The 22,861-nt window shown below is 35.2% G+C and overlaps 1 protein-coding gene across 1 annotated transcript; it reads right to left on the minus strand.

Moving 5' to 3' along the window:
- Window positions 1-1,044: 1,044 nt before the first annotated feature.
- LOC136223611 (lactoylglutathione lyase-like) lies at window positions 1,045-7,609 on the minus strand. The gene is made up of 8 exons (XM_066011715.1): window positions 7,516-7,609; window positions 7,331-7,428; window positions 7,178-7,239; window positions 3,272-3,332; window positions 3,045-3,124; window positions 2,896-2,966; window positions 1,720-1,809; window positions 1,045-1,614 (listed from the first exon to the last, which is right to left on the minus strand). The coding sequence occupies exons 2-8, from the start codon at window positions 7,421-7,423 to the stop codon at window positions 1,514-1,516; spliced, it is 558 nt and encodes a 185-aa protein (XP_065867787.1). The 5' UTR covers window positions 7,424-7,428; window positions 7,516-7,609; the 3' UTR covers window positions 1,045-1,513.
- Window positions 7,610-22,861: the final 15,252 nt, after the last annotated feature.

Below are 22,861 nucleotides of genomic sequence, written 5' to 3' on the forward strand. Positions count from 1 at the left end.
GCGCCTGTCCAGTCCATGGCCCGTACCCCCATGGCTGTTGTAAAGAAACAGCCCCTGACCAGCGAGGACCGCTATTTTGCTGCCATCGTCCGCCTCTGCCCCGTCCGCCTCTGCCACGGCGATAATAACCCCGGCCACCACGAGCAGCGCCAGAATTTTGAGGGAAAGAAGGCCGAACGTGATTTGAATATGGAGGAGCTTGATTCGACGGGGACTGTTGGGCGATAGTAACGGCGGCAATTTCAGATCCGACGGTGGCGGCTGTGCGTTTTTTACGGGCAGATTCTTCCAATAATAACATGGACCTTGCCTTTGTGAAATTGGGCAGAATGTCATTGTGGCGAATTTGTGTTCCGATTGTCTCGTAGGCGTCAGTGAGCCCCGAAATTAATTGAAGAACGAGACGATCGTTGGATACGGCAGCCCCGACGTTGCTTAATTGGTCCGAGAGGGACTTCAAATGTTGGCAGTAGGCAGAGATATCATCAAAATTTTCAAGTCTAGCATTGGACAGTTCTTGTTGTAAATAAAGGGCTCTTGAATTTTTATTATCGGAGAATTGTTGTTCTAGGAGTTTCCAAGCGTCGGCGGCTGTTAAATTTGGTCCGATGATACTGTTGAGAAGGTCTAAAGATATGGTTCCATAAATCCATTGCAACACGATGGCATCAACACGAGACCATAAACCTGGATTCTTTGCTTTCATAACCGAAGAAGAGGTTTCCGATTTATCGTCGGTTTCAGGAAGGATATGATCAAGAACTTGAAAAGCACGGGCATGTGTTTTAAAAAGTTCAGCCCAAGTGGTATAGAGGCCTTTGCCGGATTCGAGAGGATCACGAATAAAGGAGGTAATGTTGATAATGGAGAGGGCCGGATGAGTTGGTGCGGCGGCGGCACCATTGTTTTGTTCATTGTTTGGCATGGTGGCAGTAGAGTTTTTAGGGATGAAGAACGGCAGAATGAGGAAGAGAGAAAGAAGAGATTTGGGTGGGATTAGGGAGAGAAATTTTAGGAGAGAGTTTTTAGGAAAGAAATTAGGCTCATGATACCATAATAATGTAGAATCCTTGCCTTTCCATTCATTGATAATGTGATATATATACACAAGATATATGTGTGAACATGATAATTACAAATCAATTATATTCCTAAATTACAGCAGAAATATCCATATCTAATAAAACCTGATTAAACTTTAACCCTTGACTTTTGATCCTTTGACCTGTCCGGGGAAAAACGTGCTAAAATAACAGTATGTCTATTATCTTTGGATGGAAAAGACTAGCACTATATGATACATTGCTACAGGAAGTAAATTGAAAGTTTAGAAGAGTTGGATAATTTATATAACTTGAAAACCTCAAATCCACCTTAAATATAATTATCACAGGTAATTAAACTCAAACCATTCAACGAACGAACCATAACGAAGCTACCTCCTCAATGTAAAAGGACTTAGGCAGGAGGAAAACACGAAAAGGCTACCTTTTTTAAGTTTGGCCTTGTAATCTCACGCAGCACTGCTAGTTATTTTCCCAATACTCTGGAGGTCAAAGATTTCAATCCAATACCCATCTGGATCCTTTATGAAAGATATCCCTTTCATTTTTCCTGCACCCAATATTCAACAATTTGAACACTCCAACGCAGTATAAACTTTGAAATATAGAGCAAAACCAATCACAAATTCTGTAAGGGAAGAAGAAGCTCTTGTACCATCAGCAGGTTTCTTTACAAACTCCACTCCCAGATGTTCAAATCTCTCACATGCCTTGTACACATCATCTACAGTAATACCAATATGTCCTGAAAAACAAAATCCAACAAACTTCGACATAAAGCAATGGAAACCAATTAAGTGCCTAACTCCTATTGTTTTCTTTTTAAAATCAAAATATGCAAATTAATCTTCAACTACATGGTAACACCTCAATTTTATAATTAGAAAGTTTCATCATCTAGATTGGGTATTTGTGGTTCGAAATCCAAACATAAAAGCATTGACCAAGTCCAACTATCAGACAACTTTGACATACAGAAAAGGAACATATATAGCATTTAGGAGACGTTTGGTTCAAGCAGGGTTAGTTGATGGGTAATTGAATGGAATCAAGAAAGAGAAACAAGGAGAAATGAATGGAATGACCCTAATCTGTTTGTTTTAGTTCCAATAAGGGAATGCTATTTGGTTCAAATGAGATAATAACTGAACAATAATTTCAATCCATACATGTGTTTGTATTAATATAATATAAGAATTAAAATTAATTAATTTAACTATTAAAATTTAAAACAGACGAAACTGAAATAAAAGTTAATAAAAAAATGTATAAACATTATATTTTAAAAAGAAATTAATTAAAAATAAATATAAAAACTGAATAATATTATAAAAGAAAAAAAATTGGTCAAAATTATTTTTCAGGTAAAAAAATAAAAATAAATAAATACATGGATCAAAAGTGAAATTAATCTAGAAATAAAAAAAAGTATAAAGATCAAAAGAAAATTCAAAAAGTAAAATTTAGTAAAAAAATATTTTTTGAAGGAAACAATAAACAATGCATAAGTTAAGGATCAAAAGTGAAATTAATCAAAGAATAAAAAAAAAGAAAAAAGAAAAAAGTAAAAGAATAATATATAGAGTAAAATAGAATTTTAGGAGTGGGTAGAAATTCAAGTTAGTAAAAGAGGGAAAGGGAATAGAAAATTTTAGGAGGTTGGAAAATAAGACTAGAGGAAAGTTAGAATAAATCCAAAACTAAAAGAAAAAAAAAAAAGAATGATTGAATTAATCAACTATTAAACTTCCCCCTTTTCCTTAACCTTTCCTTAATCCCCAAAACAAACGCGGCTTATATGCATTAGGAATATAATATAAAACATACATACCAAAGCCAGGAGGATCAGAATTTCCACAGTGATATCCTTTAAAGTGAGGATCACTTTCGGTACCCCAATTACTGTCATAAGCATATGATTGTTAGACATATCATGAAACTGGAACTATCTTGCTAGGACAAATAAATCAGTTTTCTTACTGAGTCAATTCTATAGTAGCCTGCTTGCTAAAGGCCCAAACTGTTCTATCAACTGCATCCCTTGGAGCTGATGCTGGATTCTACACCAGATACATCTCTATACTGTAAATGCCAACTACTACTAAACAAACTTAAAAATGCAAGCAAATGTTTGGCTGAGTTCACATTAATGAAAAACCAGCAGATCCTGCTAAAGCATGAGTAATGTAATAGGATACATGAAATACCTCGTAGCCCATAAAGTACAAGCTAAACTTCATGTCTGCAAAATCCAACCTCTTTAGTAACCTGAAATTTTTTTGTTGCCCTTAAGACTTCAAATTTTCAATTTTCAAAAACCATTACAGTATTCCAATATGATCACAATTTATACATGTCTTATTTGAGAGGATATACATCATGCAAAGCAACGTGAAATTTGCAAAGCAACGTTAGGTACATAAAAGAAAAATGGCAGTCAATGCACAACTTACCACTCTTGTTATATTCGATTCGATTCAACTTTATTTCAAACAGGATCTTCTTCACCATTCATCAAAAACTTAAACAACACTAACTACTAAACTAACACTCCTCTAGTCCAGTTGTTATTTATTAAGTTATCAACTCAAACTAGCTTCATTCCATCTTATCAAGTTGTGACAACAAGGCAAAAAAACTGAGTCGCAAATTCAAACTCTTCATCTCTATTAAGTTATTAAATAGAATCATTGTGAATTAGTTTTATTAGGATTCCATTTCCATTGGATTTGAATTTAAGTACTTGGTTAATATGAAATTTTTTTTTACATTAAAATTACATTTGTAGACTAATATTTAATAATATTTTGAATTCAACGTGGTAAATATTCTATTTTTTTTATAATATTATGAATTTTAACTAAATCTTACGATTCGGTTGCATTCGCAAGTCACCATTCGCAAAATGAAGTTTTCGATTCACGGAGTGGAATCTCAATTTGACAACTATGCAAATGATAAACAATATTGAAAAGCAAATTTGATGTGACAAAGTCGTATCTATGGTGTGACTCGAAACCTTCATGAATCGACCGCCGAGTCTACGGATTCGGTCGATTCAGGGCACCATTAAGAAAAACTTTTTGTATTTTTAAAAACTTGTAAACGTATGAAGAAGAACTACTGTTGTTTTTTCAGATGACTCTTCACTTCATAAAAAAAATAAAAAACCTATGTAGAAGTTATGGAATAGAATAGAAAGAGATGGAATAGAAACAGACAATTCTTTTGATGGAGAAAATGGAGGAGAATAATGGAGAAGACGGAAGAGAAAAGGAATTAGAAAACCTGGTTATGGACAAAGAAGATGATTCTTTCGAAGGGGATGAATTCTATGGCAATTAGTTTTATTAGGATTACATTAAATTGGAATTTTAACTTAAGTGTTTGGTTGATAAGTTGATATAATTTCTATTTGTATATTAAAATTGTATTTTTAGACTAATATTTAAAAGTTAAACATGGTTAATATTTTATTTTTTATAATATTTTGAATTTTAACTAAATTTTACGATTCGGTTCGATTCACGAGTCCCGATTCACAAAATGAGATTTCGAGTCATGAGTCGAATCTCGATTTAACAACTCAAACAATCGCGATTGTCTATGCTCACAGAAACAATTGGGGATTAGAAACAACAAAGTAAGAATTACTGCCATTATAAACTGGAAGAATTAGAAAGACGAGAGGACCAAGAAGGTTGTTTTTAAACTAAAGCTTCAAAGTCAATTAGGACTTTAAACTATCAAAATCATCAATCAGTTTTCTGAGCTAAGCAAAAATCATTAATTGAGTCCTCATCGAAAATCCTTCCGTTTTACACCCTTTTCTCCAAACTCATTTTGAGCCAATACAAAGATAATTACAGTCCATATCAAATAGTCACAGTTTCTAATTTTAGGATAGAATGACAACTCAATTGATAATTTTTACTTAACTCAATGACCTAATTGATGATTTTGATAATTTACATGGTTTAGGGAGTCAAATAAGCGTTATGCCTTTTCAATAATAAAGTGAAAGAAAATTAATTAGCTCAAGGATATTACTAATTAAGAACATAATGAATTTACATTGTTAGGCTTAGCATACAAACCTGCAAAATGGATTTATAATCAAGAGACGAAGACCCTAACATTCAATTAAATAATCTCTAATAATGTTAGTCTCAAAGCAACTATTTTTGTCATAACAAAAGTCAAAGATATTACTTCTGGTGTTTGGTTGCTTTTTTTCATGCTTTTTCATTTCAAAATGGAAAGTTTTAAATGTTTGATTAGTGATCTTCTGTTTGCCTTTTACACGTGAAAATCAGCATTTTACTGGAAAATCAGCTTTTCCAACTGCAAACCGTAACAGCAAACAGCAAAGCGATCCTAAACAGTGAGATTAACATCTCCTTCCGCAGACATAAAAAGAGATCTATCAATGAAAGACAGCTTGTTCTTTGTAGGCAATGCTAGCTTGAATTCGCAACTCCAAGAATGATAGTTATTCCATGTGAGCAATTACGCAACAAGCACAAGACCAGGATTCTCTCGAGGATTTTCAATCATTTTCGGTCTGAGAAACAAAAACGAGATAGAAATTCGAAAAAGGCATAAAGACTGATTGAAATCGCACAATTAAGATAAATGATTGAAGGATGAAAATCCGATAACAATTGAAAAAAAAATGAAAATTTCTTCTTTAACCATTCGAGAAGACGATGAAGAGATTGACGCACGAAAGGTGCTCTGATACCATAGAAGAATCGTGAAGAAGAAGAATGGAAGAAAACTGCTGTTGAAGAAGAAGAGAAAACAGATTATGAAAAGTTAGTAAAACCTAACAACTAACATCTATATTTACAACGGATATATTGGACTAAATGCTAATACATCCTTAAACTCTTTACAATATATTTAATTACCAACTATCATATTTCTAATTAAAATTTTAACTCTATTACTTTTACCAAAATTATTGAGTAAACCGAAACGGATACCATAAAACATTATTTCTAAAAAAATATAGCTAGGAATCGGAAAAAATACTGAAATGCAAAAAGATATGAATAACGCTAATGAAAGAAGAGTTTCCGTGTGGGCTTTCTTTCTTCGTGACTTGCGTGCTGGCTTTGTTCCAGTTCTTTCCTAATCCTATCCCTTCCGCTTTCGAATCTCGTAATTAAATAAATATTGAATATTGAATATTAAAGATGGGGGCTTGCTTATAGGCTGAAAAACACAGTTTTGGGCATGTAAAAGAAATGTAGTATTAAATACGTAATTTCTTACCTCCTACCAGCTTTAGGCTTTCTTCTTATCGTTCAGTGATTACTCGCCTATACGTAAGTAAAGAAGGGATTCTATCGTATTCCGATACTGTTACGAGCTGTCTTAACTCAACTTACTTCTAGGCCATTAGCTCAGTAGCTCAGTAAATCCATTCTCTTATGCCAGCCTTACCTCAATTCCCTTCTTCCCCTCAACAGCTAAAGCACCCCTTTCTGCAGCTCCTCTCCTTATCAGTCGAGCTGCTTTCGCTCCTGGAACAGCCGAAAAAGATGGAGTTTCTGATTCCAATCCTGAGGCAGGAGACGGATCTTTATAGCTCAGCTGGAGTGGATTTCTCTACTATTACTATTTCTCAGTTACTTCCGCTACTGAGAAAGCTTTTCCAGTTTCATTAAGAGGACTTTCCGATACAGACTCTCTACTCGGGTAGAAAGACTTTCACAGAAGAAGGGGTAAGAAATGGTTAGCATATAATTTGAGTTATAATAATTTAATTTAAACATCTAGAGTCAGATATACAAATGAAGCATCTCAAGACTTTGAATTATGAATATAATAGTGTCAAGAACATATGCTGTAAAGCATAAATATGTGATTTCAAGTCCCATTAGAGATAAATCCTAGCATTAAACCCTATGCCATCTAATAACTCGTCAATGTACAAAGCCTAACATGATCAGAAACATTCTTTGCGGCATGGTATACAATAATTATATCTTTCATAATTTGGATTTCGAGTTAGCAACTTCACTTCTTTTTCCTTCATTTCTTCTTCACTTGAGATCGGAAAATAGAAGAGTTGAAAAAATCCATAAAGAGATAAATAAACTTACGACATGCCCAAGATGCGAGAGTAGAAATCGAGACTAACTTTCGGATCTTTAATCCGATACATCTGCATGCAAACAAAAGCAGAAATTACAGAAACCCAAAAACAAAAGCACACCGAATTGAATGTTGTAGGATATAAGTACATATGGGCTTACAGTTTGCTGCATGAAGTATCCTCTAGTGGCATCATCGATGGTCGTGTGAAGACCAGGGTTGTTCGAGGCCGATTCCTTGGGTTCTGCCGCCATTGATTCTGCAAATTAACAAAAAAAAAAAAAAAAAAAAAATAAGTGGAAGGCAAACCAAATGAGAATTGAAAAAGAAGAAATGGAAACAGAACCTGTTCTGTAGCTTTGAAGAATGAGATTGAAGATGGTTGCTTAAAATTCGACTGGTAACCCCAAAGGAAGAGAGGCGATATAACAGAGGAAAAGTACAAAAATAAACCATGTGGTTTGGCCCATTTTCGAACTGCATCCATGTGGTTTAAAAGTTTGCAAAATGGTACTATGTACTTCATTTCGTTACCAAACACATACCAAATTGACTAACGGTTTTAAAAGTCAAAGTAAAAAGTAAAAAGAGTTAATTTGGTCTTTATATTTATTTATTTTATAAATTAATCTCCTTTATTATCTAATTATCACAAAAAAACCCCAAAATATAAAATAAAAATCAAATATACTCTCTTCCCCATCTCTTAATTTTTTATTTTTTTCCTTCTTTCTCTCTCTTTCCTCTCTCTCTCTCCTTTGAGTAGAATGGCAGCTTCCTGTATCAGCAATGTCTCATTTGGCGAGAAGAAGAGGTGGAAGGTTTATTTTTGCTCTGGTTCCACAAATTATACACGTTCGTCCGTAGTTAATTGACAGGTTTGGAAGAAAATCTTAACAGGAAACACATCTTTTGTCTCTCTATGCCAACTCTTTTTGGCAGTTTCATTTTCTATTCGATTTTTCTAAGATTTTCCTAGAAAATCCTTGATTTTCTTCTGATCTTTATGGACCGAAATCCAGCTCCTGTCGAAATTGATGAAGCCAGAAATAATATGACTCCCACTACTACATCTGCTACTGAAGCTGGCGCTAATGGCAGCAATGGCAACAACAGCACCAATGGCGTAGGTTTTCACTCGATCCGTGATCGTATCCGTTTTAAGTGAAATCCCCCCATTGGCAACCCCGCCTCTTCCTCTGCAAATAATCAATATAAATCCCTCAAATTTGATTGCCGCCGAGGACCGTTTATAATACTAACCGAAGCCATCGCAAGGATTTCTACTCCTGCTTTCCAGTTAGAGGCGCCTATTCTTACTCCTGGTAGTGGTTCTTTAGGTTCTGGTTTTGGTTCACTTTTAACTTCTGCAGCCATTGATGAAGTTCAGAGTTTAGAGAGAGAGAGGGAGAGAGGAGAACATTAACTTCTGCGGCCATTGGTTTTGGTTCATTTTTAACTTCTGGTTTTGGTTCATTTTTAGCTTCTGCAGCCATTTTTAACTTCTGCGCCTATTCTTACTGAGTTAAAGCTTTTGAGCTTTAGTAAATGTTTAAAATCAGTTCAAAGTTCGATCCTTATTCCTTACCGTAAAGGTAATATGTTTAAAATTCAATGTGTTGATCAATAATTTTTATGATATTTAGAGAGATAAATTAAGAGAGAGTAGAGAGAAAGAAGAAAAAAATAAAATAAAGAAAGATAGAGAAGAGAGTATATTTGATTTTTATTTTATATTTTGGGGGTTTTTTGTGATAATTAGATAATAAAAGGGATTAATTTATAAAATAAATAAATATAAGGACCAAATTAGCTCTTTACCCTTTGACTTTTAACACCGTTAGTCAATTTGGTATGTGTTTGCTAACGGAATGAAGTACATGGTACCACTTTGCAAACTTTTAAACCACATGGGTGCAGTTCGAAAATGGGCCAAACCACAAGGTTTATTTTTGTACTTTTCCCTATAAAAGATGACGAACAAGTATCCATTGGAGTGTTCTATGTAGGCTTAAAATACCCCCGTAAACTTATCCAAAAATGTTGATTGGTCCATGAACTTTCAGTATTCTGGTCTATCTCTCAACTTGGTTAAAAATGGTGTAATTTAGGGTCTATTTGGTTCAGCTGTTGCGGTAACTGTTAGCTATTTGTCGTTGCAATAAGCTGTTAACTATTTGTTATTAGCTGTTTGGTAAAATTATATTGAACTGTTGCTGTTCGGATTTAAATTTTTTAAATTAATCAACAATGAAATTATAAAAGGAAAAATGTGAAAAAATACTCATGACGTTTACAACTAGGAATAATTTTACTTATGTTTGTGATCTGTTACTAATGATGATAAAATGGTGCATATGCAAAGTATAAATGACAATATTCATGACCAAGAAGATAGTTTGATAAATTATTTCTCAAATTGACCCAACTTGTCAATGTTAGGAGTAAAATTGTTTTTGGCTACCAACATTAGGGGTATAATTGCACCATTTTAGATATTAAGGATAAAATTGTTCCTAGCTATAAATATTAGGGGTATTTTTGCACCTTATCCTATTATAAAATAAAAAATGTGTTACACAAATTAATAAAAATAATCTATATAAAAAATAAGAAAATTATTGAACGCAACAAAACCGTGTTCTTCCGATAATTCTGTTGTAAAAATATAAATAATGTTAAAGAATAAACATATTTTATAGAAATAAGAAGGATAATTTTGTAAATAACAAATAACTACAAACAACTGTTTATGAAAAGCTTCAAATATGAGCTTTTCGTGAAACTCTCCAAAACGCTGCAATTTCCAGAGAAAATGATAAACATTGCGGTTATATAAATCTAACCAAACACTATATTGGTAAACGCTCTTCCGAAAAGCTGAAATAAACACCCTCTTAAACAAGTTAACGGAGCTCAATCTTGATCACATGTACCTTAATGAGCATTGCTCATTAATGTGCATGTGAAAATTCCTGTAACGGAGCTATTGAAATACTTTGAAAGTTGAGGGGCAATCAAACTTGTTCGATAAATGATGTATTAAGCTTTGAAAAATGTACATAGAAATTCATTTTGAAAAAGTTATCTACAATTATATCGTAATAATTTCAATAATTATATTTAATACAGTTTAAGGATTAAAATTTATAAATCAAAAGTCTAGGATTTATTTTTAGGGTTTAGAATTTATGCATGGAATCCAATTTTTTTAAATTAAAGTATAAAATTATACTTTATTTGCGATATATAAAAAATAGTTACATATTGATAATTAATTTTGATAATAAACTTTAATTGTAATTTTATAGCTAGATATGATTTTCATGTAAAAAAGTCCATAAACTTTCTATGTAAAAGCACCTCTAGTGGGTGTTGCAATGGTGTTACTGGTAACACCCAATCATTAGAGGTGGTGTGATTTTATTGTTACAAATTTTTATAAGTTGTTAACATTAGTAACAAAGAAAAAATATAATTAAAATTGAAATTGTACAAAGAGTTTGGCATACACGGACGGCAACAAAGTGGTGCATATGGCGTGTGCACCACATGCAGCGTTTGGCATGCCCTTTATACTGTCTGTCACCCTCTTTTTTTGTTTTTTTTAATATCACATCCTTTTTTATTTACATGTTTCTTTTTTTTTCACCTCTTTAATTTATTTATTTTTAAAACTCTTATCCTTTAGTGGTGTGCTTTTTTTGTATGTTGTTTATGCTTAGGTTGCACTCTTTTATAGACTTGTATATTACCACCACTATACTTACTCTAAATGGACAAGATATCAACAAATGCGATCAAGATGAAGCTTTTCAAAATAACGAAACCCAATTTAGAATGTTTAGTTATCGTTAAAAAATATTAATAATAAAAATAAAAGAATGAAATAAATAAAAATATTATTTTATTTTATTTAAATAAAGTAATTAGTTTTATTAAACCTTTATTTGGAAGTTGATGTTAATGGATGTGAAATTCAGAGGAAGTAATGGAAAAAAATGAGAAGGGATGAAAATAAATGTTAATTAACTTTATTTGAAAGTTTATAGAATGTAAACGAGAGTTAAACGTTTAACTTGATTTTATAAATTTAAATATGAAAGTTCGTGCTAAGAATGCTAGTGTATGGAATAGTGACATTAGCAAGTGTACTAGGTCGGGTATATCAAGGGTAAGCGAAGTTTCGTATTCGTCAAGGATTGAGAGGGAAATTAAGTGAAAAATTAGCTTAAATAGCTAGTCAACTTATATTTGAGAGTGTGTTTTTAATATTCTTAAACATGAAAAGTAAATTTGCACAAAGTAGTTAGTTGAAAATATACTGGTCAATGCACAAGCTTAGCACATGTATAGAACATGTGGTCTCATCATACTACATTTCTAATCATACAACATGTGGTCTCCTCATACTACATGTGGTCTCATCTACATTTCTAATCATACAAGAATGTTGTTGTACAATGGTTCAGGTCTCTTCCACTTTAGTCACTAAGGTCTGGTCTCCATTTTTCCAAAAATTCTAAGAACATCATATAACCAAGTCTCCCTGAGTTAGCATTTTACAAGTAAAAACCCTGGTATATAGTTATTTATGTCTTCATTCATAACCATACAAGCAGTATGCCATTTTGCCTTTCACATGACACAAGATACATGACAGACATTTGTTTTCGTATCGTCTGAATTTTTTTCGTGACAGTATTTTAACATTATGTCATCTGAAGGCGTCATTAAAAACGCGCTCGATTCTCAGATGACGTTACGATTACAGTCTTCTGTCATCTCAAAAAAATGCGATTTTGAGGGAAAAGTCACTTAACCATCAGACGACACTGCGTATAAATGACAGTCATTGTTAACTGAAAACCAAAAAAGCGACAACTAAATATTAGAAAAGCGGGGGAGCAAAAAGTTTCTAAAATTTTATGGCACCCAATCTTTTAGACGGGATATAAAAGGCAAAATGAAAATCCAATTGTGTGTTTCCTTCGAGTCTAACAGAGGTAAGTGATTAACATCGGTTTTCCACATTTGATTAATTCTACGGTTTGAGTTTAGGTTTCGTTTATAAAATGGTTTGCAATACAGATCATTCGTTCATGTTCTAAGTTTAGGGCTTTTTTCTATTCTGGGTTTCGATCCTTTGTTTATGTTCTAGGGTTCTAGGTTTTGAAGCTTTGTTTCTATTATGGGTTTCTAGGTTTTGTTTGTTATGGGTTTGTTTCTGGGTTTCGTTATGGGTTATAATTGTTGAATCTATGTTGATTGTTGAATCTATGTTGATTGTTGATTAAACATTACAATATGAATTATTGATACACACTCGTTTGATTAAGCATGTGGGTTGTTCTGCGTTGGTTGTGTGTTTTGTGAAGCTTACCCTTTGAGATTCTAATTCATGCTTTGGAAAAAACGATTTACTTGATGAAGCCCCTAATGTAAAATAGTTGTGTCCTAATGTTTTTTGTTTAAATGAGAGAAGCTCCCACACTCTTAATATTACTGGAGCTTGTTCCTCCTTTGTGTTATTGAAGTTTTTGTTCGTGTTCTGAGTTGAAGTTCGAGTAAGAGGTGTTCGAGTTGAAGTTCATGTAATATAATCTGTGACTTACCTATATAATATAATCTTCCCATATGATTTGAATCATTAAAGCTAATATTTTCCCCATATAAACCCTTTCCCTTTAAGCTTCATCATTTCATACTCTATAACATCATGAAGCTACTCTTCTTTTTTCTACTCTTTGTCTTTCTGCTTCAGGTTTTTCTAGGGCATTCACTTGTCAATGTTGCTAACAATCTAGAGGCTTTAAGCTGAGCCGAAATAAGACAAAATATTTGGAGTGTAAATTTAGCGGCGATAGGAGTAGGGAAACAGGGACAATCACACTAGATGGGAGAGTTGTTTAGGCATATCGGATTACTTTTGGTATTTAGGATCTATTATCCAAACGGATGGAGAAGTAGATGGAGATGTTGCTCATAGGATTAAATCTGGTTGGGCGAAGTGGAAGAGTGCTACGGGTTTCCTTTGTGACCCCGGTATGGCAAATAGATTGAAGGGAAAATTCTACCGCACGGCAATCAGACCAGCACCGTTATATGGTACGGAGTGTTGGGCAGTGAAACACTGTCACACTCATAAGATGTCGGTGGCGGAGATGCGTATGTTGAGATGGATGTGTGGTCATACGAGAAAGGATCGGGTGAGTAATGAAATAATTAGGACAAAAGTAGGGGTTACATCTATTGAGAATAAAATGAGGGAAACCGACTAAGGTGGTTTGGTCATGTAAGACGAAGAGCGCTTGATGCGCCGGTTAGAAGGACTGAAGAGTGGCAAAGGGATCTAGTGGTGAGGGATAGGGGAAGACCTAAGCAAACTTGGAGGAGGGTGATCGAGAGTGATATGAGTTTATTGAGGATTGAGGAAAATATGGTAGTGGATAGGAAAGAGTGGAGGGAGAGAATTTGTGTCGCTGACACAACTTGATTTCACGGTTTTATATGATGTTTCATGTTAGCCGACCCCGAATCATTTCGGGACTAAGGCTTTGTTGTTGTTGTTGTATTTCCTTCAGTTGATTATATTTAACTTTTTGTATGCATATGGATGAAGAAAGTGAGTTAGCAGCAATTGACAAGAAACATTATCACCACCATAACAAAATAAGTAGATGTCATTAATCTTTTTAACTTACTGATATCCGAGCCTCTGAATGTCTCGTTTAGCCTTCTGAGTACCAACAGGTAAAACAGAACCAATGTTAGAGAGGTACGGAGTCTGGTGAACCCCCTCTTATACCTAAGCCAGTCAAGTGCTTAGGAAGGATTGAAAGTATAAACTAATTGAGAGATAATCGTTAATACAGTAGTCAAGTGCTTTTGAGTTTTGGAATAATCATATTTAAATCCTCCCCAATAGATAGAATCGGTCTATGGTCCATGTAGTGTCAAATAAATGAGCTAGGTGTGTTAATTAGACTAGCATATGATTACAACTCGAAATGAATCTAAGGAGCTATGGATGAAATTTATCAAATACCTTTGTTTTTTTTACTATTAATATTGTATTATCCAAACTAATAAATAGAGCTGATGTCATTTAAATGTGATAGTGGAATGATGTCATTTGCTAAATGTGATAGTGGAATCCATACAACGAATGTCTATCTAATGAATCTCCATATCCTTTTTATTTACTTTATTATTTTGTATTATGGCTTTTAATTATATATAAGATGTAATTATACAATTCCAATTCTTTTATCCAATTTTCCTCGGCACCTTTTCCCATCAAATGTTATTTTTCCTAATTATACAATCCATTCCCCCCTTTAAAGCCTTATTGATCATGATTTCAACTTTCTATAATCAAACAATATTAATTTGTCCAACTCAAAATCAATCTTAAATGCTACACTATCGGATAATATGTTTGGGGCTGATTGGAGGAATACTAAAGGAGCAGGATTAGCTGCTGGGAACAGTACCAGGCAGCCTCCTCGAAAGCAATTTATAGGACCACCAACCTTGAGTGATTCAAAAAGCACCGAGGCTTCCTCAACCATGCTGGACGAGCTCTGTGGTGTTGATTCTGCTCCCTCAACCTCCAGAACTGTAGAGGCAAGTATTTGCTACTCTTAAGTTTATATGCATGTATACGTAAGCTAATTTCTCAGAACCTGGACATAGGAAATGAAAGGATATATTGTAGGAAAAAAGGACCTTGGAGTTGTTTGTTTATTCTCTGGATAAAGTCCAAATTTGAATCTTGGTGAATGGACTTGGAATGTTAGATGGCCTTTTAATAAAATCAATGAGTATTTGACAATGCACGAAAATTCTATGGGGGCATTTGATGCGAGCATATTTGACAAGATTTTATGGGACCGAACATTCATGGAAAAGCTCTAGAAATGAAGAAGTTTGCACCTATTCAAGATGTAAACAAGCCTGAAACGACAATCAAGAGGAATCCAAGCGAACAGTTGTGTGTAAGGATTGAATAACCTACTTCGTCTACAATCAGGTCTTTTGGTGGGTTTACGGTTTTTCATGGAATCTTCTGAGAAAGAGAGAGAAATATGATATGGATTACAACTCGCAGTAACCTTCTGTCTTGTGATGATGAGTTTTGTATCCAATGGTTAAGAATGATTTAGATTATAAATGAACATTTTTTTACATTCTTGCCCTTTTGATCTAGGAGCCTTTTTGTTTGTGTATAAATAGAAACATTTCTAGTAGGTGAGAATTCATTATCTTCCACCTCCAAACTTTATTTTAGTAGAGAAGCTCCATTTATGTGACTTTGTTTTGAAGCCCTTAGCTGTTCATTCATGACAATGAGTGAGTAATCCTCTTAGCAAGTCCATCCAGCTTAGGTTGGTGGTTGTAAGTATTATCTTTTCTAATTAATGAAGAATGTTATTTCTCATGTTTATTTGAAGAAATATTGATTGCATAGATCTGATCAATCTATATATTAATGTGCTAAGATGACACAAGAGTGCTTTTAAATCATGGATCTACCTTCTTACTTCACTACGCCAAATACCTCTTCAGATGACGGTTAAAAACCGTCATCCCGCAAGATATAAATCTGTCACAAGGCTTGCTCCCATCTGATAGTACTTCAGATGACAGTCACGTTCTGTCATCCGTAATAGCCTCACGTGACAGCGACCAAATAGCGACCTATCATCTGACCACTAATTATATGGCTTTATCTAATAACAACTGTCATCGAGTATATGTTCTCATGATACCATTTTTAAATAATCTGTCAAAATATCAAGTTAAAATGAAGCTATTATGTTAATGTTATGACAGTTCTTATTTTTCTAACTGTCGTTGTAACGTAATTCACATGACATAATTTGTATTAAATCATGTTGTTGGAACGTAATTAGTATGACATTTTCTTATAAGAATTTTGTCATTGTTTTTTTTTTGTTTTTATCTGTTTCATGAACCTGTATAAATAACCAAAGTTTCTTGTAAATAATGTGCAAATAACCTTTATATATAATAATAAACTTGTACATATGTGAAGATCACAATTCTAACCAAAAGTTTGTCATTACAAAGCTAACATTTAACTATATAACAAGCCTAAAAACCTAAACCTTGAATCTCATGACTTGTTATGCCCATTCTATGCACGTTTTCTTCCATCCCTGTACTCCCCGCAACATAAAATATACAAGTTAATTGAGTGATGATATTCAAAGTAGAAAGATAGATGCTTGAAATATGGTCAGCAAAGCAGTTGTCCTGTTTCAGGAATAGTATAGAAACAATAAAGAAAACCAACAAGTTCATATAGTGAACAATTTGATATTCTTGTTGATCAAACAATTTACACGTTCATGCTTGCGATATATACTAAGCGAACAACTCAAAATGAAATAGATATAAAGAGCAAAGGAGCAGGTTAATAAGTGCAAACACATCAGATTCTGCTAATGAACTTATTTTCCTCTTGATCGAAGCTGCAATTTCATCAATGGATCAATTGTCACGATTATTAGAGTAATTAAAGGGAGTAATTTAGATATTATTTGGGTGGTTACTTATCTTGTTATTTAGTGTTTAATTGCTTAAATAGTTGTTATTTTAGTAATGTTTTACAGCTGTAACAGCTGTAGGAAATTGTAACTGCCGCCACATCAGCAGTACTTTCCTATTTAGTCTCTCTCTTTTGTAAGGTTACGCATCATAAAATTATTATCAATGAAGTTTACCTTCTTCCTTCCCTTTTTCCTCTCTTCTTCCTTAATTCTTTGTTTCTCTCTTCTATCTTATTCTTCCCTTCCCCTTACTTCTATTTCAGCCCTAATCTTCTACAGTCAGAATTCCTAATCCTGACATTGGTATCAGAGACATTTTTTCCTCCGGCCATGGAAGACTTTGAACAGCGAATGGAACGGTACCTCAGGGAGGATCGTGAGCGGCAGGAACGGTTTGATGAACAATGGAAACTACTTTGCAAGAAGCAATAAGAGAACGATGAACAAATCTGCAAATCATTATCGAACTTGCTTCAATCGATTAAAAAATTTCAACGAAATACAGATCCTTTTTCAGTTGCACCCCAAGTGTTTGATGAAAAGTCTGAGCAGAAATTGGAGCTGGCAGATTCCTGTTTGCAAGGTAAAACAGAGAAAATGGTGGAGCAACCTTCTCTAAGGAAGCAAACCACTAATGTAGATGCAAATCAAGGTCATTCCGAAGCTCTTAAGCTTCAAATGGAGAAGGTAAGTCCCTCCATTACTGAGTCTTACTCATCTACTGTTAGATATTACACCCAAAACATTCCAAACACTCTAAAACCAAAACCAACATTTAGATCCCCATTAACTACTACATCTTGGACCCAAAACTCCCCAAACAAACATGATGATGATCTGTTTAGTATTCAAGGTCAAAATCTTGTGAATAAAAATGCATACATAAAGAAGACTGTGTTGAAACACCTTTCCACATAATTTTGATTTGACAAAATTGTTTAAGTATAAATTAGAATACATATTCTAAACACACTAAGTTTAAATGCTTTGATTTATTCTACTAATGTGTTTATTCAATGTTGAGTATAAATGTTATAAGTCATAAGGATTGGAAGGCCCAAGCCTAATACGGAAGCCAAGGCCCAAGTCAAACAACTCAGTACACTCGGCCCGCGTATGTCAAGACGTTGTCGTTTTGGACAAAAACGCAACTCAGCAAACGGAAGGATCTAGAAGACCTTCGGGAACAACTTCACAATGAAGCTGCTGAGTAGTCTCGACAAAGCGTACAAGACAGCAGACTGGCAAAGGAAAACTTCCAGACAAAGTGTTTCCTCTTTTGGCAAAGTTCAGACGACACAGTATGCTGTCCAGTTGACTTTACCATAAAAGGAGAGACCATCTGCTGTGCTGACCGAGGACAGAAGATACACGATTGTGATTGGCCGAGAGCTCTGTGCAAGTCAGGATGACAACGACACATAGCCGTTTCCCTCCAATGGTTATTTCGAAATTCGAAATGACCGAATGACCAGACGTCTCTATAAATAGTGCCATCACAAGCTTCACAAAATACAGAACTTGATCAAGCCATCACGCTGTCCAAATCTCTACAAGTTCTGCAAGCAAGAAGCAAAGCAAAATTCTTACACTACATTTTCATATCTGTGTAAAAGTCTAGAGTGATTGTAAATCGTCTAAAGTGTCTTAGCACATCTTTGTATTAGGACAAAAACACTTATCATTTCTAGAGATAGAAAGGAGAGGCTGAGTACTCGGTTTTAAGTACTCAGCGGAGAGATTAGGATTGAGTAGAAGTATAGAGGAAGGTACTCTTGTCATACTCAATTGCTGATATTGTAAAAGGTTTGAGGCTCTACCTTTAAAGAGCTCAGTAGAGGATTTGAAATCTCGGAAGTGTTCCGGGGACAGGACGTAGGCTTGGAAGAAGCCGAACCTGGATAAATCTGCTGAGTGAAGTATTTCTAAACCTTAACTCCTTATTTATATTGCTTGCTTAAAACAAACTAAAACTGACCAAGTAAAAGAGGTCAAGCTGAGTTGTGCGCTGCCAACGAATTAAGTAAGGAATAGACCCTGAGTGCTATTTCCTGACCTAAGCAACGAAACTGACCTAGTCACTAGTTGACTAAGCCAGTGTCTTATCGATTGATCAGCGCCGCTGTCACATAATCTTTTCTTAAGAAAAAGAAATTTGCCCTAATCTTTTAAAACGGTAAAATAGTTCCTAACCCCCCCTTGGAACTATATTTGCAACCTTACAAGGGACCAACAAGTGGTATCAGAGCTTAAAAGCTCATTACTAAAGGTCTAACAACCTTGAGTTAATCCATACCATGGGCGAAAACAGCACTCGGTTTCTCCCTGGAAACCAGACAACTCAGATATTACCTGAGGGGCTGTCCATTACCAGGCCTCCTGTAGACACTGAGTCGGAGGACCTATGACGAAAACCTGACAACAAGACGGTTGAAGCGATTGATTCCGGAAGTTTTGAAAAGCAAAAAATATAAAGAATAATAAGCGTATAATAAGGAAAGAAAATTACGGCGGGTCGCTGTTGCCGGTAAGGTGGCTCGCGTATGCTTAGCGGCATGGCGCGGGTGCTTAGCGGCATCCGGCGCGCGGTCGACACTGGTCGAACGCCCGCTCGACACTGGTCGAACGCCCGCTCGACGGCACAGGACGTGCGCTCGGCGTCCGTCGGACGCACGCGTCTAACCACGAGTGGCACGTTCTCGACGTCCGAGCAACGCCCGAGTCTGATAGCGCGGGGCACGCTCTCATTGGCCACTGAGCGTGCGCGCCCGGCAGCGCGGAGCGCGCATTTGGCGACCGCAACGTGTGAGCGTCCGACGGCGCGGAACGCGCGCGCCCGACAGCGCGAGGCACGCCTCGGGGGTCGTCGGGCGGGCGCCCAACCACGTCGGGCAAACGCCCAACGAGCGTTGGGCGAGCGCCCAACGTTGGTTGGGCGGTCGCCCAACAATTGTTGGGCGATCGCCCAACATTGTTGGGCGGCCGCGCAACTATTGTTGGGCGGCCGCCCAACGACTTTGGGCGACGCCCAATTTTACTTGGGCGTCGCCCAAAGTTCCGGGATCCGTTTCCCTATATAAGGGCACGGATCCCAATGCAAAAAGAGGAGGATTTTTGGAGAGAGCTTTCTCACTCTAAACATTTTTAGAGAGAGAGAGTGAATTTTTTTGAGAAAAATATATTTTTTTTTTCTCAAAAATTCCAAATTTCCTAAAGTTCAATTTTTACTAAATTTTCATTAAAAACGGAAGATCGTGGTTCGTGGAATCAATCGGCTTCGACTGTCAGATACCGAATTTAAGGTATTATCCGAGGACTAGACTCTCTTTTATTTTATTTTATTTATCTTCTTCTCCTATTTATTTTTATGTTATAGTTTTTATTTATTTAGTTATTTATTTATGTTGTCATATTTTATTTAATTAGCGTATTTATTTAATTTCCATTTCGTGTTGAATAAAATTCGGTTTTGTTTTAAAATAAAAAAAACCTCGTTTTGATATCCCAATACGAACCGTGATCCGATAAAAAGGTATTTCGGGTATCGAAAACGTTGTAATTACAAGTTTTTAATTTAAAAGAAATTTCCAAATAATGATTTGAAATAAAAAACGTCGTTTAGGAACTTCCGTTTTCGACTATGATCCATTTTTGGTAGTTCGAAAATCCAAAACGATTGAATTAGATTTAATCTAAAGCTTTCGAATAAATCTGGAGAATATTGGAGTGCTGCTGTAATTTGTCATTTCTGTCACTAAATGCTGTTTACCGACGGATTTTCCGTCGGTAAATCTGCCAAAACGTAAAAGATGCCATTTCAGTCCATTTTTCTTAACTTTTAAGCTTTTAATCCTTAATATATATATGTATAGTTATGTAATATATGCTTTTCAAATTATTTTAGACCTTTAGTATATGTAATTATTTTAGAATATTTGTATGCTTTTTTATTATTATTCTATTTTACAATATAAGTATATGTATATATATGTCTTTCTTTTTATTCATTTGGGCTCTATTAGATTCTATTTTGAAGATTATTTACTTGGGTATTTTAGGAAATAATTAATATATATTAGTATATGTTATTTTTGATATTTAAAACTATAATAGATATGTATATATGTAGTTTTGGGATATTTAGATTATTTTAGTGGTTATTAAAGGAAATTATTTTTAGATGAATATTATTTTCTTAGTTATAGGATTTACTTACTATTTTCACATTTTTAAAGTATAGATATATTGTACCTACTATTTTTATATACATATAGTTTCTTTTGTATAAACTTTTATTTTCTTATTCTATTTTTTTTATTTAAATATATATATATATCCTAGAATTACTTTCTTTATTCCTTTGGACCATTCATGGGTCCATGTTTCAAATGGGCTTTATTTGAGTATGAGTCTTGGTTTAAATGGGTTTATTATTACAAGTATAATAGGTAGAGAGTCCATTAAATAAGAGAGGAAAATAAATCACAAAAAGAGAGCTTTCAATATAATTATTTAAACTAATGAATTTTTAGAGTTTCCTAATGTAAGTAAATAGAGTTGTTTTTGTTAACATTTCAAATCATTTCCCAAAACACCACGTCTTAAAACCTTAGTCCGTTTCAACGGCGGATTAAGCGAACATTATAATTAAAATCGTTTTCTTTGTGAATAATAGAGTTTTAGAATCATTTTCTTAAAGGATTTGTACAACATGATATTGACTTGTATGTTTAATCACGTTTTATCATTAAAAGGTTCTTATCCTAACGTTTTCAAACACTCGAGTCGTTCCAACGGCGATTCGGGTAAAACTTCATCAAACGGGGTTTTAAAACGCACCTAAATCGTTCCAACGGTGATTAAGGTGCGAACCATGTAAATAAACTCGTTTTGGGGAAAATAAGTTAGTGTAGAATAAACACACAGCGTGACATGTAAATGAAGTTGTAAATAAATCACTTCTTTCTCCCCCTTCTCTGTGTATGTATAACATAAATGGGTGATTGTTTACTAGTATGGCTTTCCAATAATATATGCTCAAAACGGTTTCTGAAAAAAGAAAGAAAAGGGTTTCAAATGAATTTTAAACTTAAAGAAGTATACGATTAGTCCGTTATCGCCTAACATGCTGAGTAGGAGGCCGGTGGTTCATAACCGGGCGATGTCGGGGTGCCTAGTAGCCTTTCTCCGGAAAGGAGCTAGCCTTCTCGGCTCGTACCTAAGTTTCCCGAACCCACACCGGTCTCCCACAAGGGATCGGTGTTCATTTTCCCATTCGTGGGTGGCGACTCTTCCATATCTACGAGCTCCGGTCCTGCCGAGCAGCTTGATTCCACGATTGGTTGCTTTCGGCGCCAATCACCGCTTACGTCGCCATGAGGTTGTCCACCCCCCGGTCCGCCCGGGAGATTAGGCCGCGACACCTCGTCTAACAAGTGGCGACTCTGCTGGGGAAGCGAGAAATTTGATTCCGGAAGGCGTGTATTAAGCCCTTAACGGGGACGGATCGTTTTACTTCTTTTCGTATGCATTCATGTGCATTATTGCAAACCCTTTGGGTAATTTCCGCGAAACCTCTAGCGAGAGTCCATTCGTCGCTCGAAAGAGGCTAGCATAAGTTCCCCCTTACAGTAAGGCGCCAGAGGGTCCCCATCCATTCGTTAGGGGCGAATCTGTGTGGTCCTGTGAGGTCCCGCGGTCAGCCGTGTCAGCATATAGTAGCCTTAGAAGTTTCCATAGGATTACCTGTTACTATTTTTGATGTGATAAATGAATCAATTCGTGTTTTCAAACCGCCACGATACGTGTCTAATCCTAAAGTAGGTAAAGAAAATGAGACGATGTGTTAATATATACTCGTGAATCGACATACTAATTACCCTAAAACATCGAAACAATTTGAACTAAAGACGACTTAGTCATCTTATATGAATGAACATGTGCGACCCGCCTTGTCCCTTTCGGTGTCCCGACGAAGGCACATGTTCAGGAAATGTGTTATGACGTAAGCACGTATTAGTATGAATCGGTTCGGTGTTAAGGATAGTTACATCTCGATACAAAAGACTATATTAACAGTAGCCGTTATTCACATTCTTTAAATAAGTTAGGATA

The sequence above is a fragment of the Euphorbia lathyris genome, chromosome 3 (assembly GCF_963576675.1).
Source record: "Euphorbia lathyris chromosome 3, ddEupLath1.1, whole genome shotgun sequence".
Classification (NCBI taxonomy): Eukaryota; Viridiplantae; Streptophyta; class Magnoliopsida; order Malpighiales; family Euphorbiaceae; genus Euphorbia; species Euphorbia lathyris.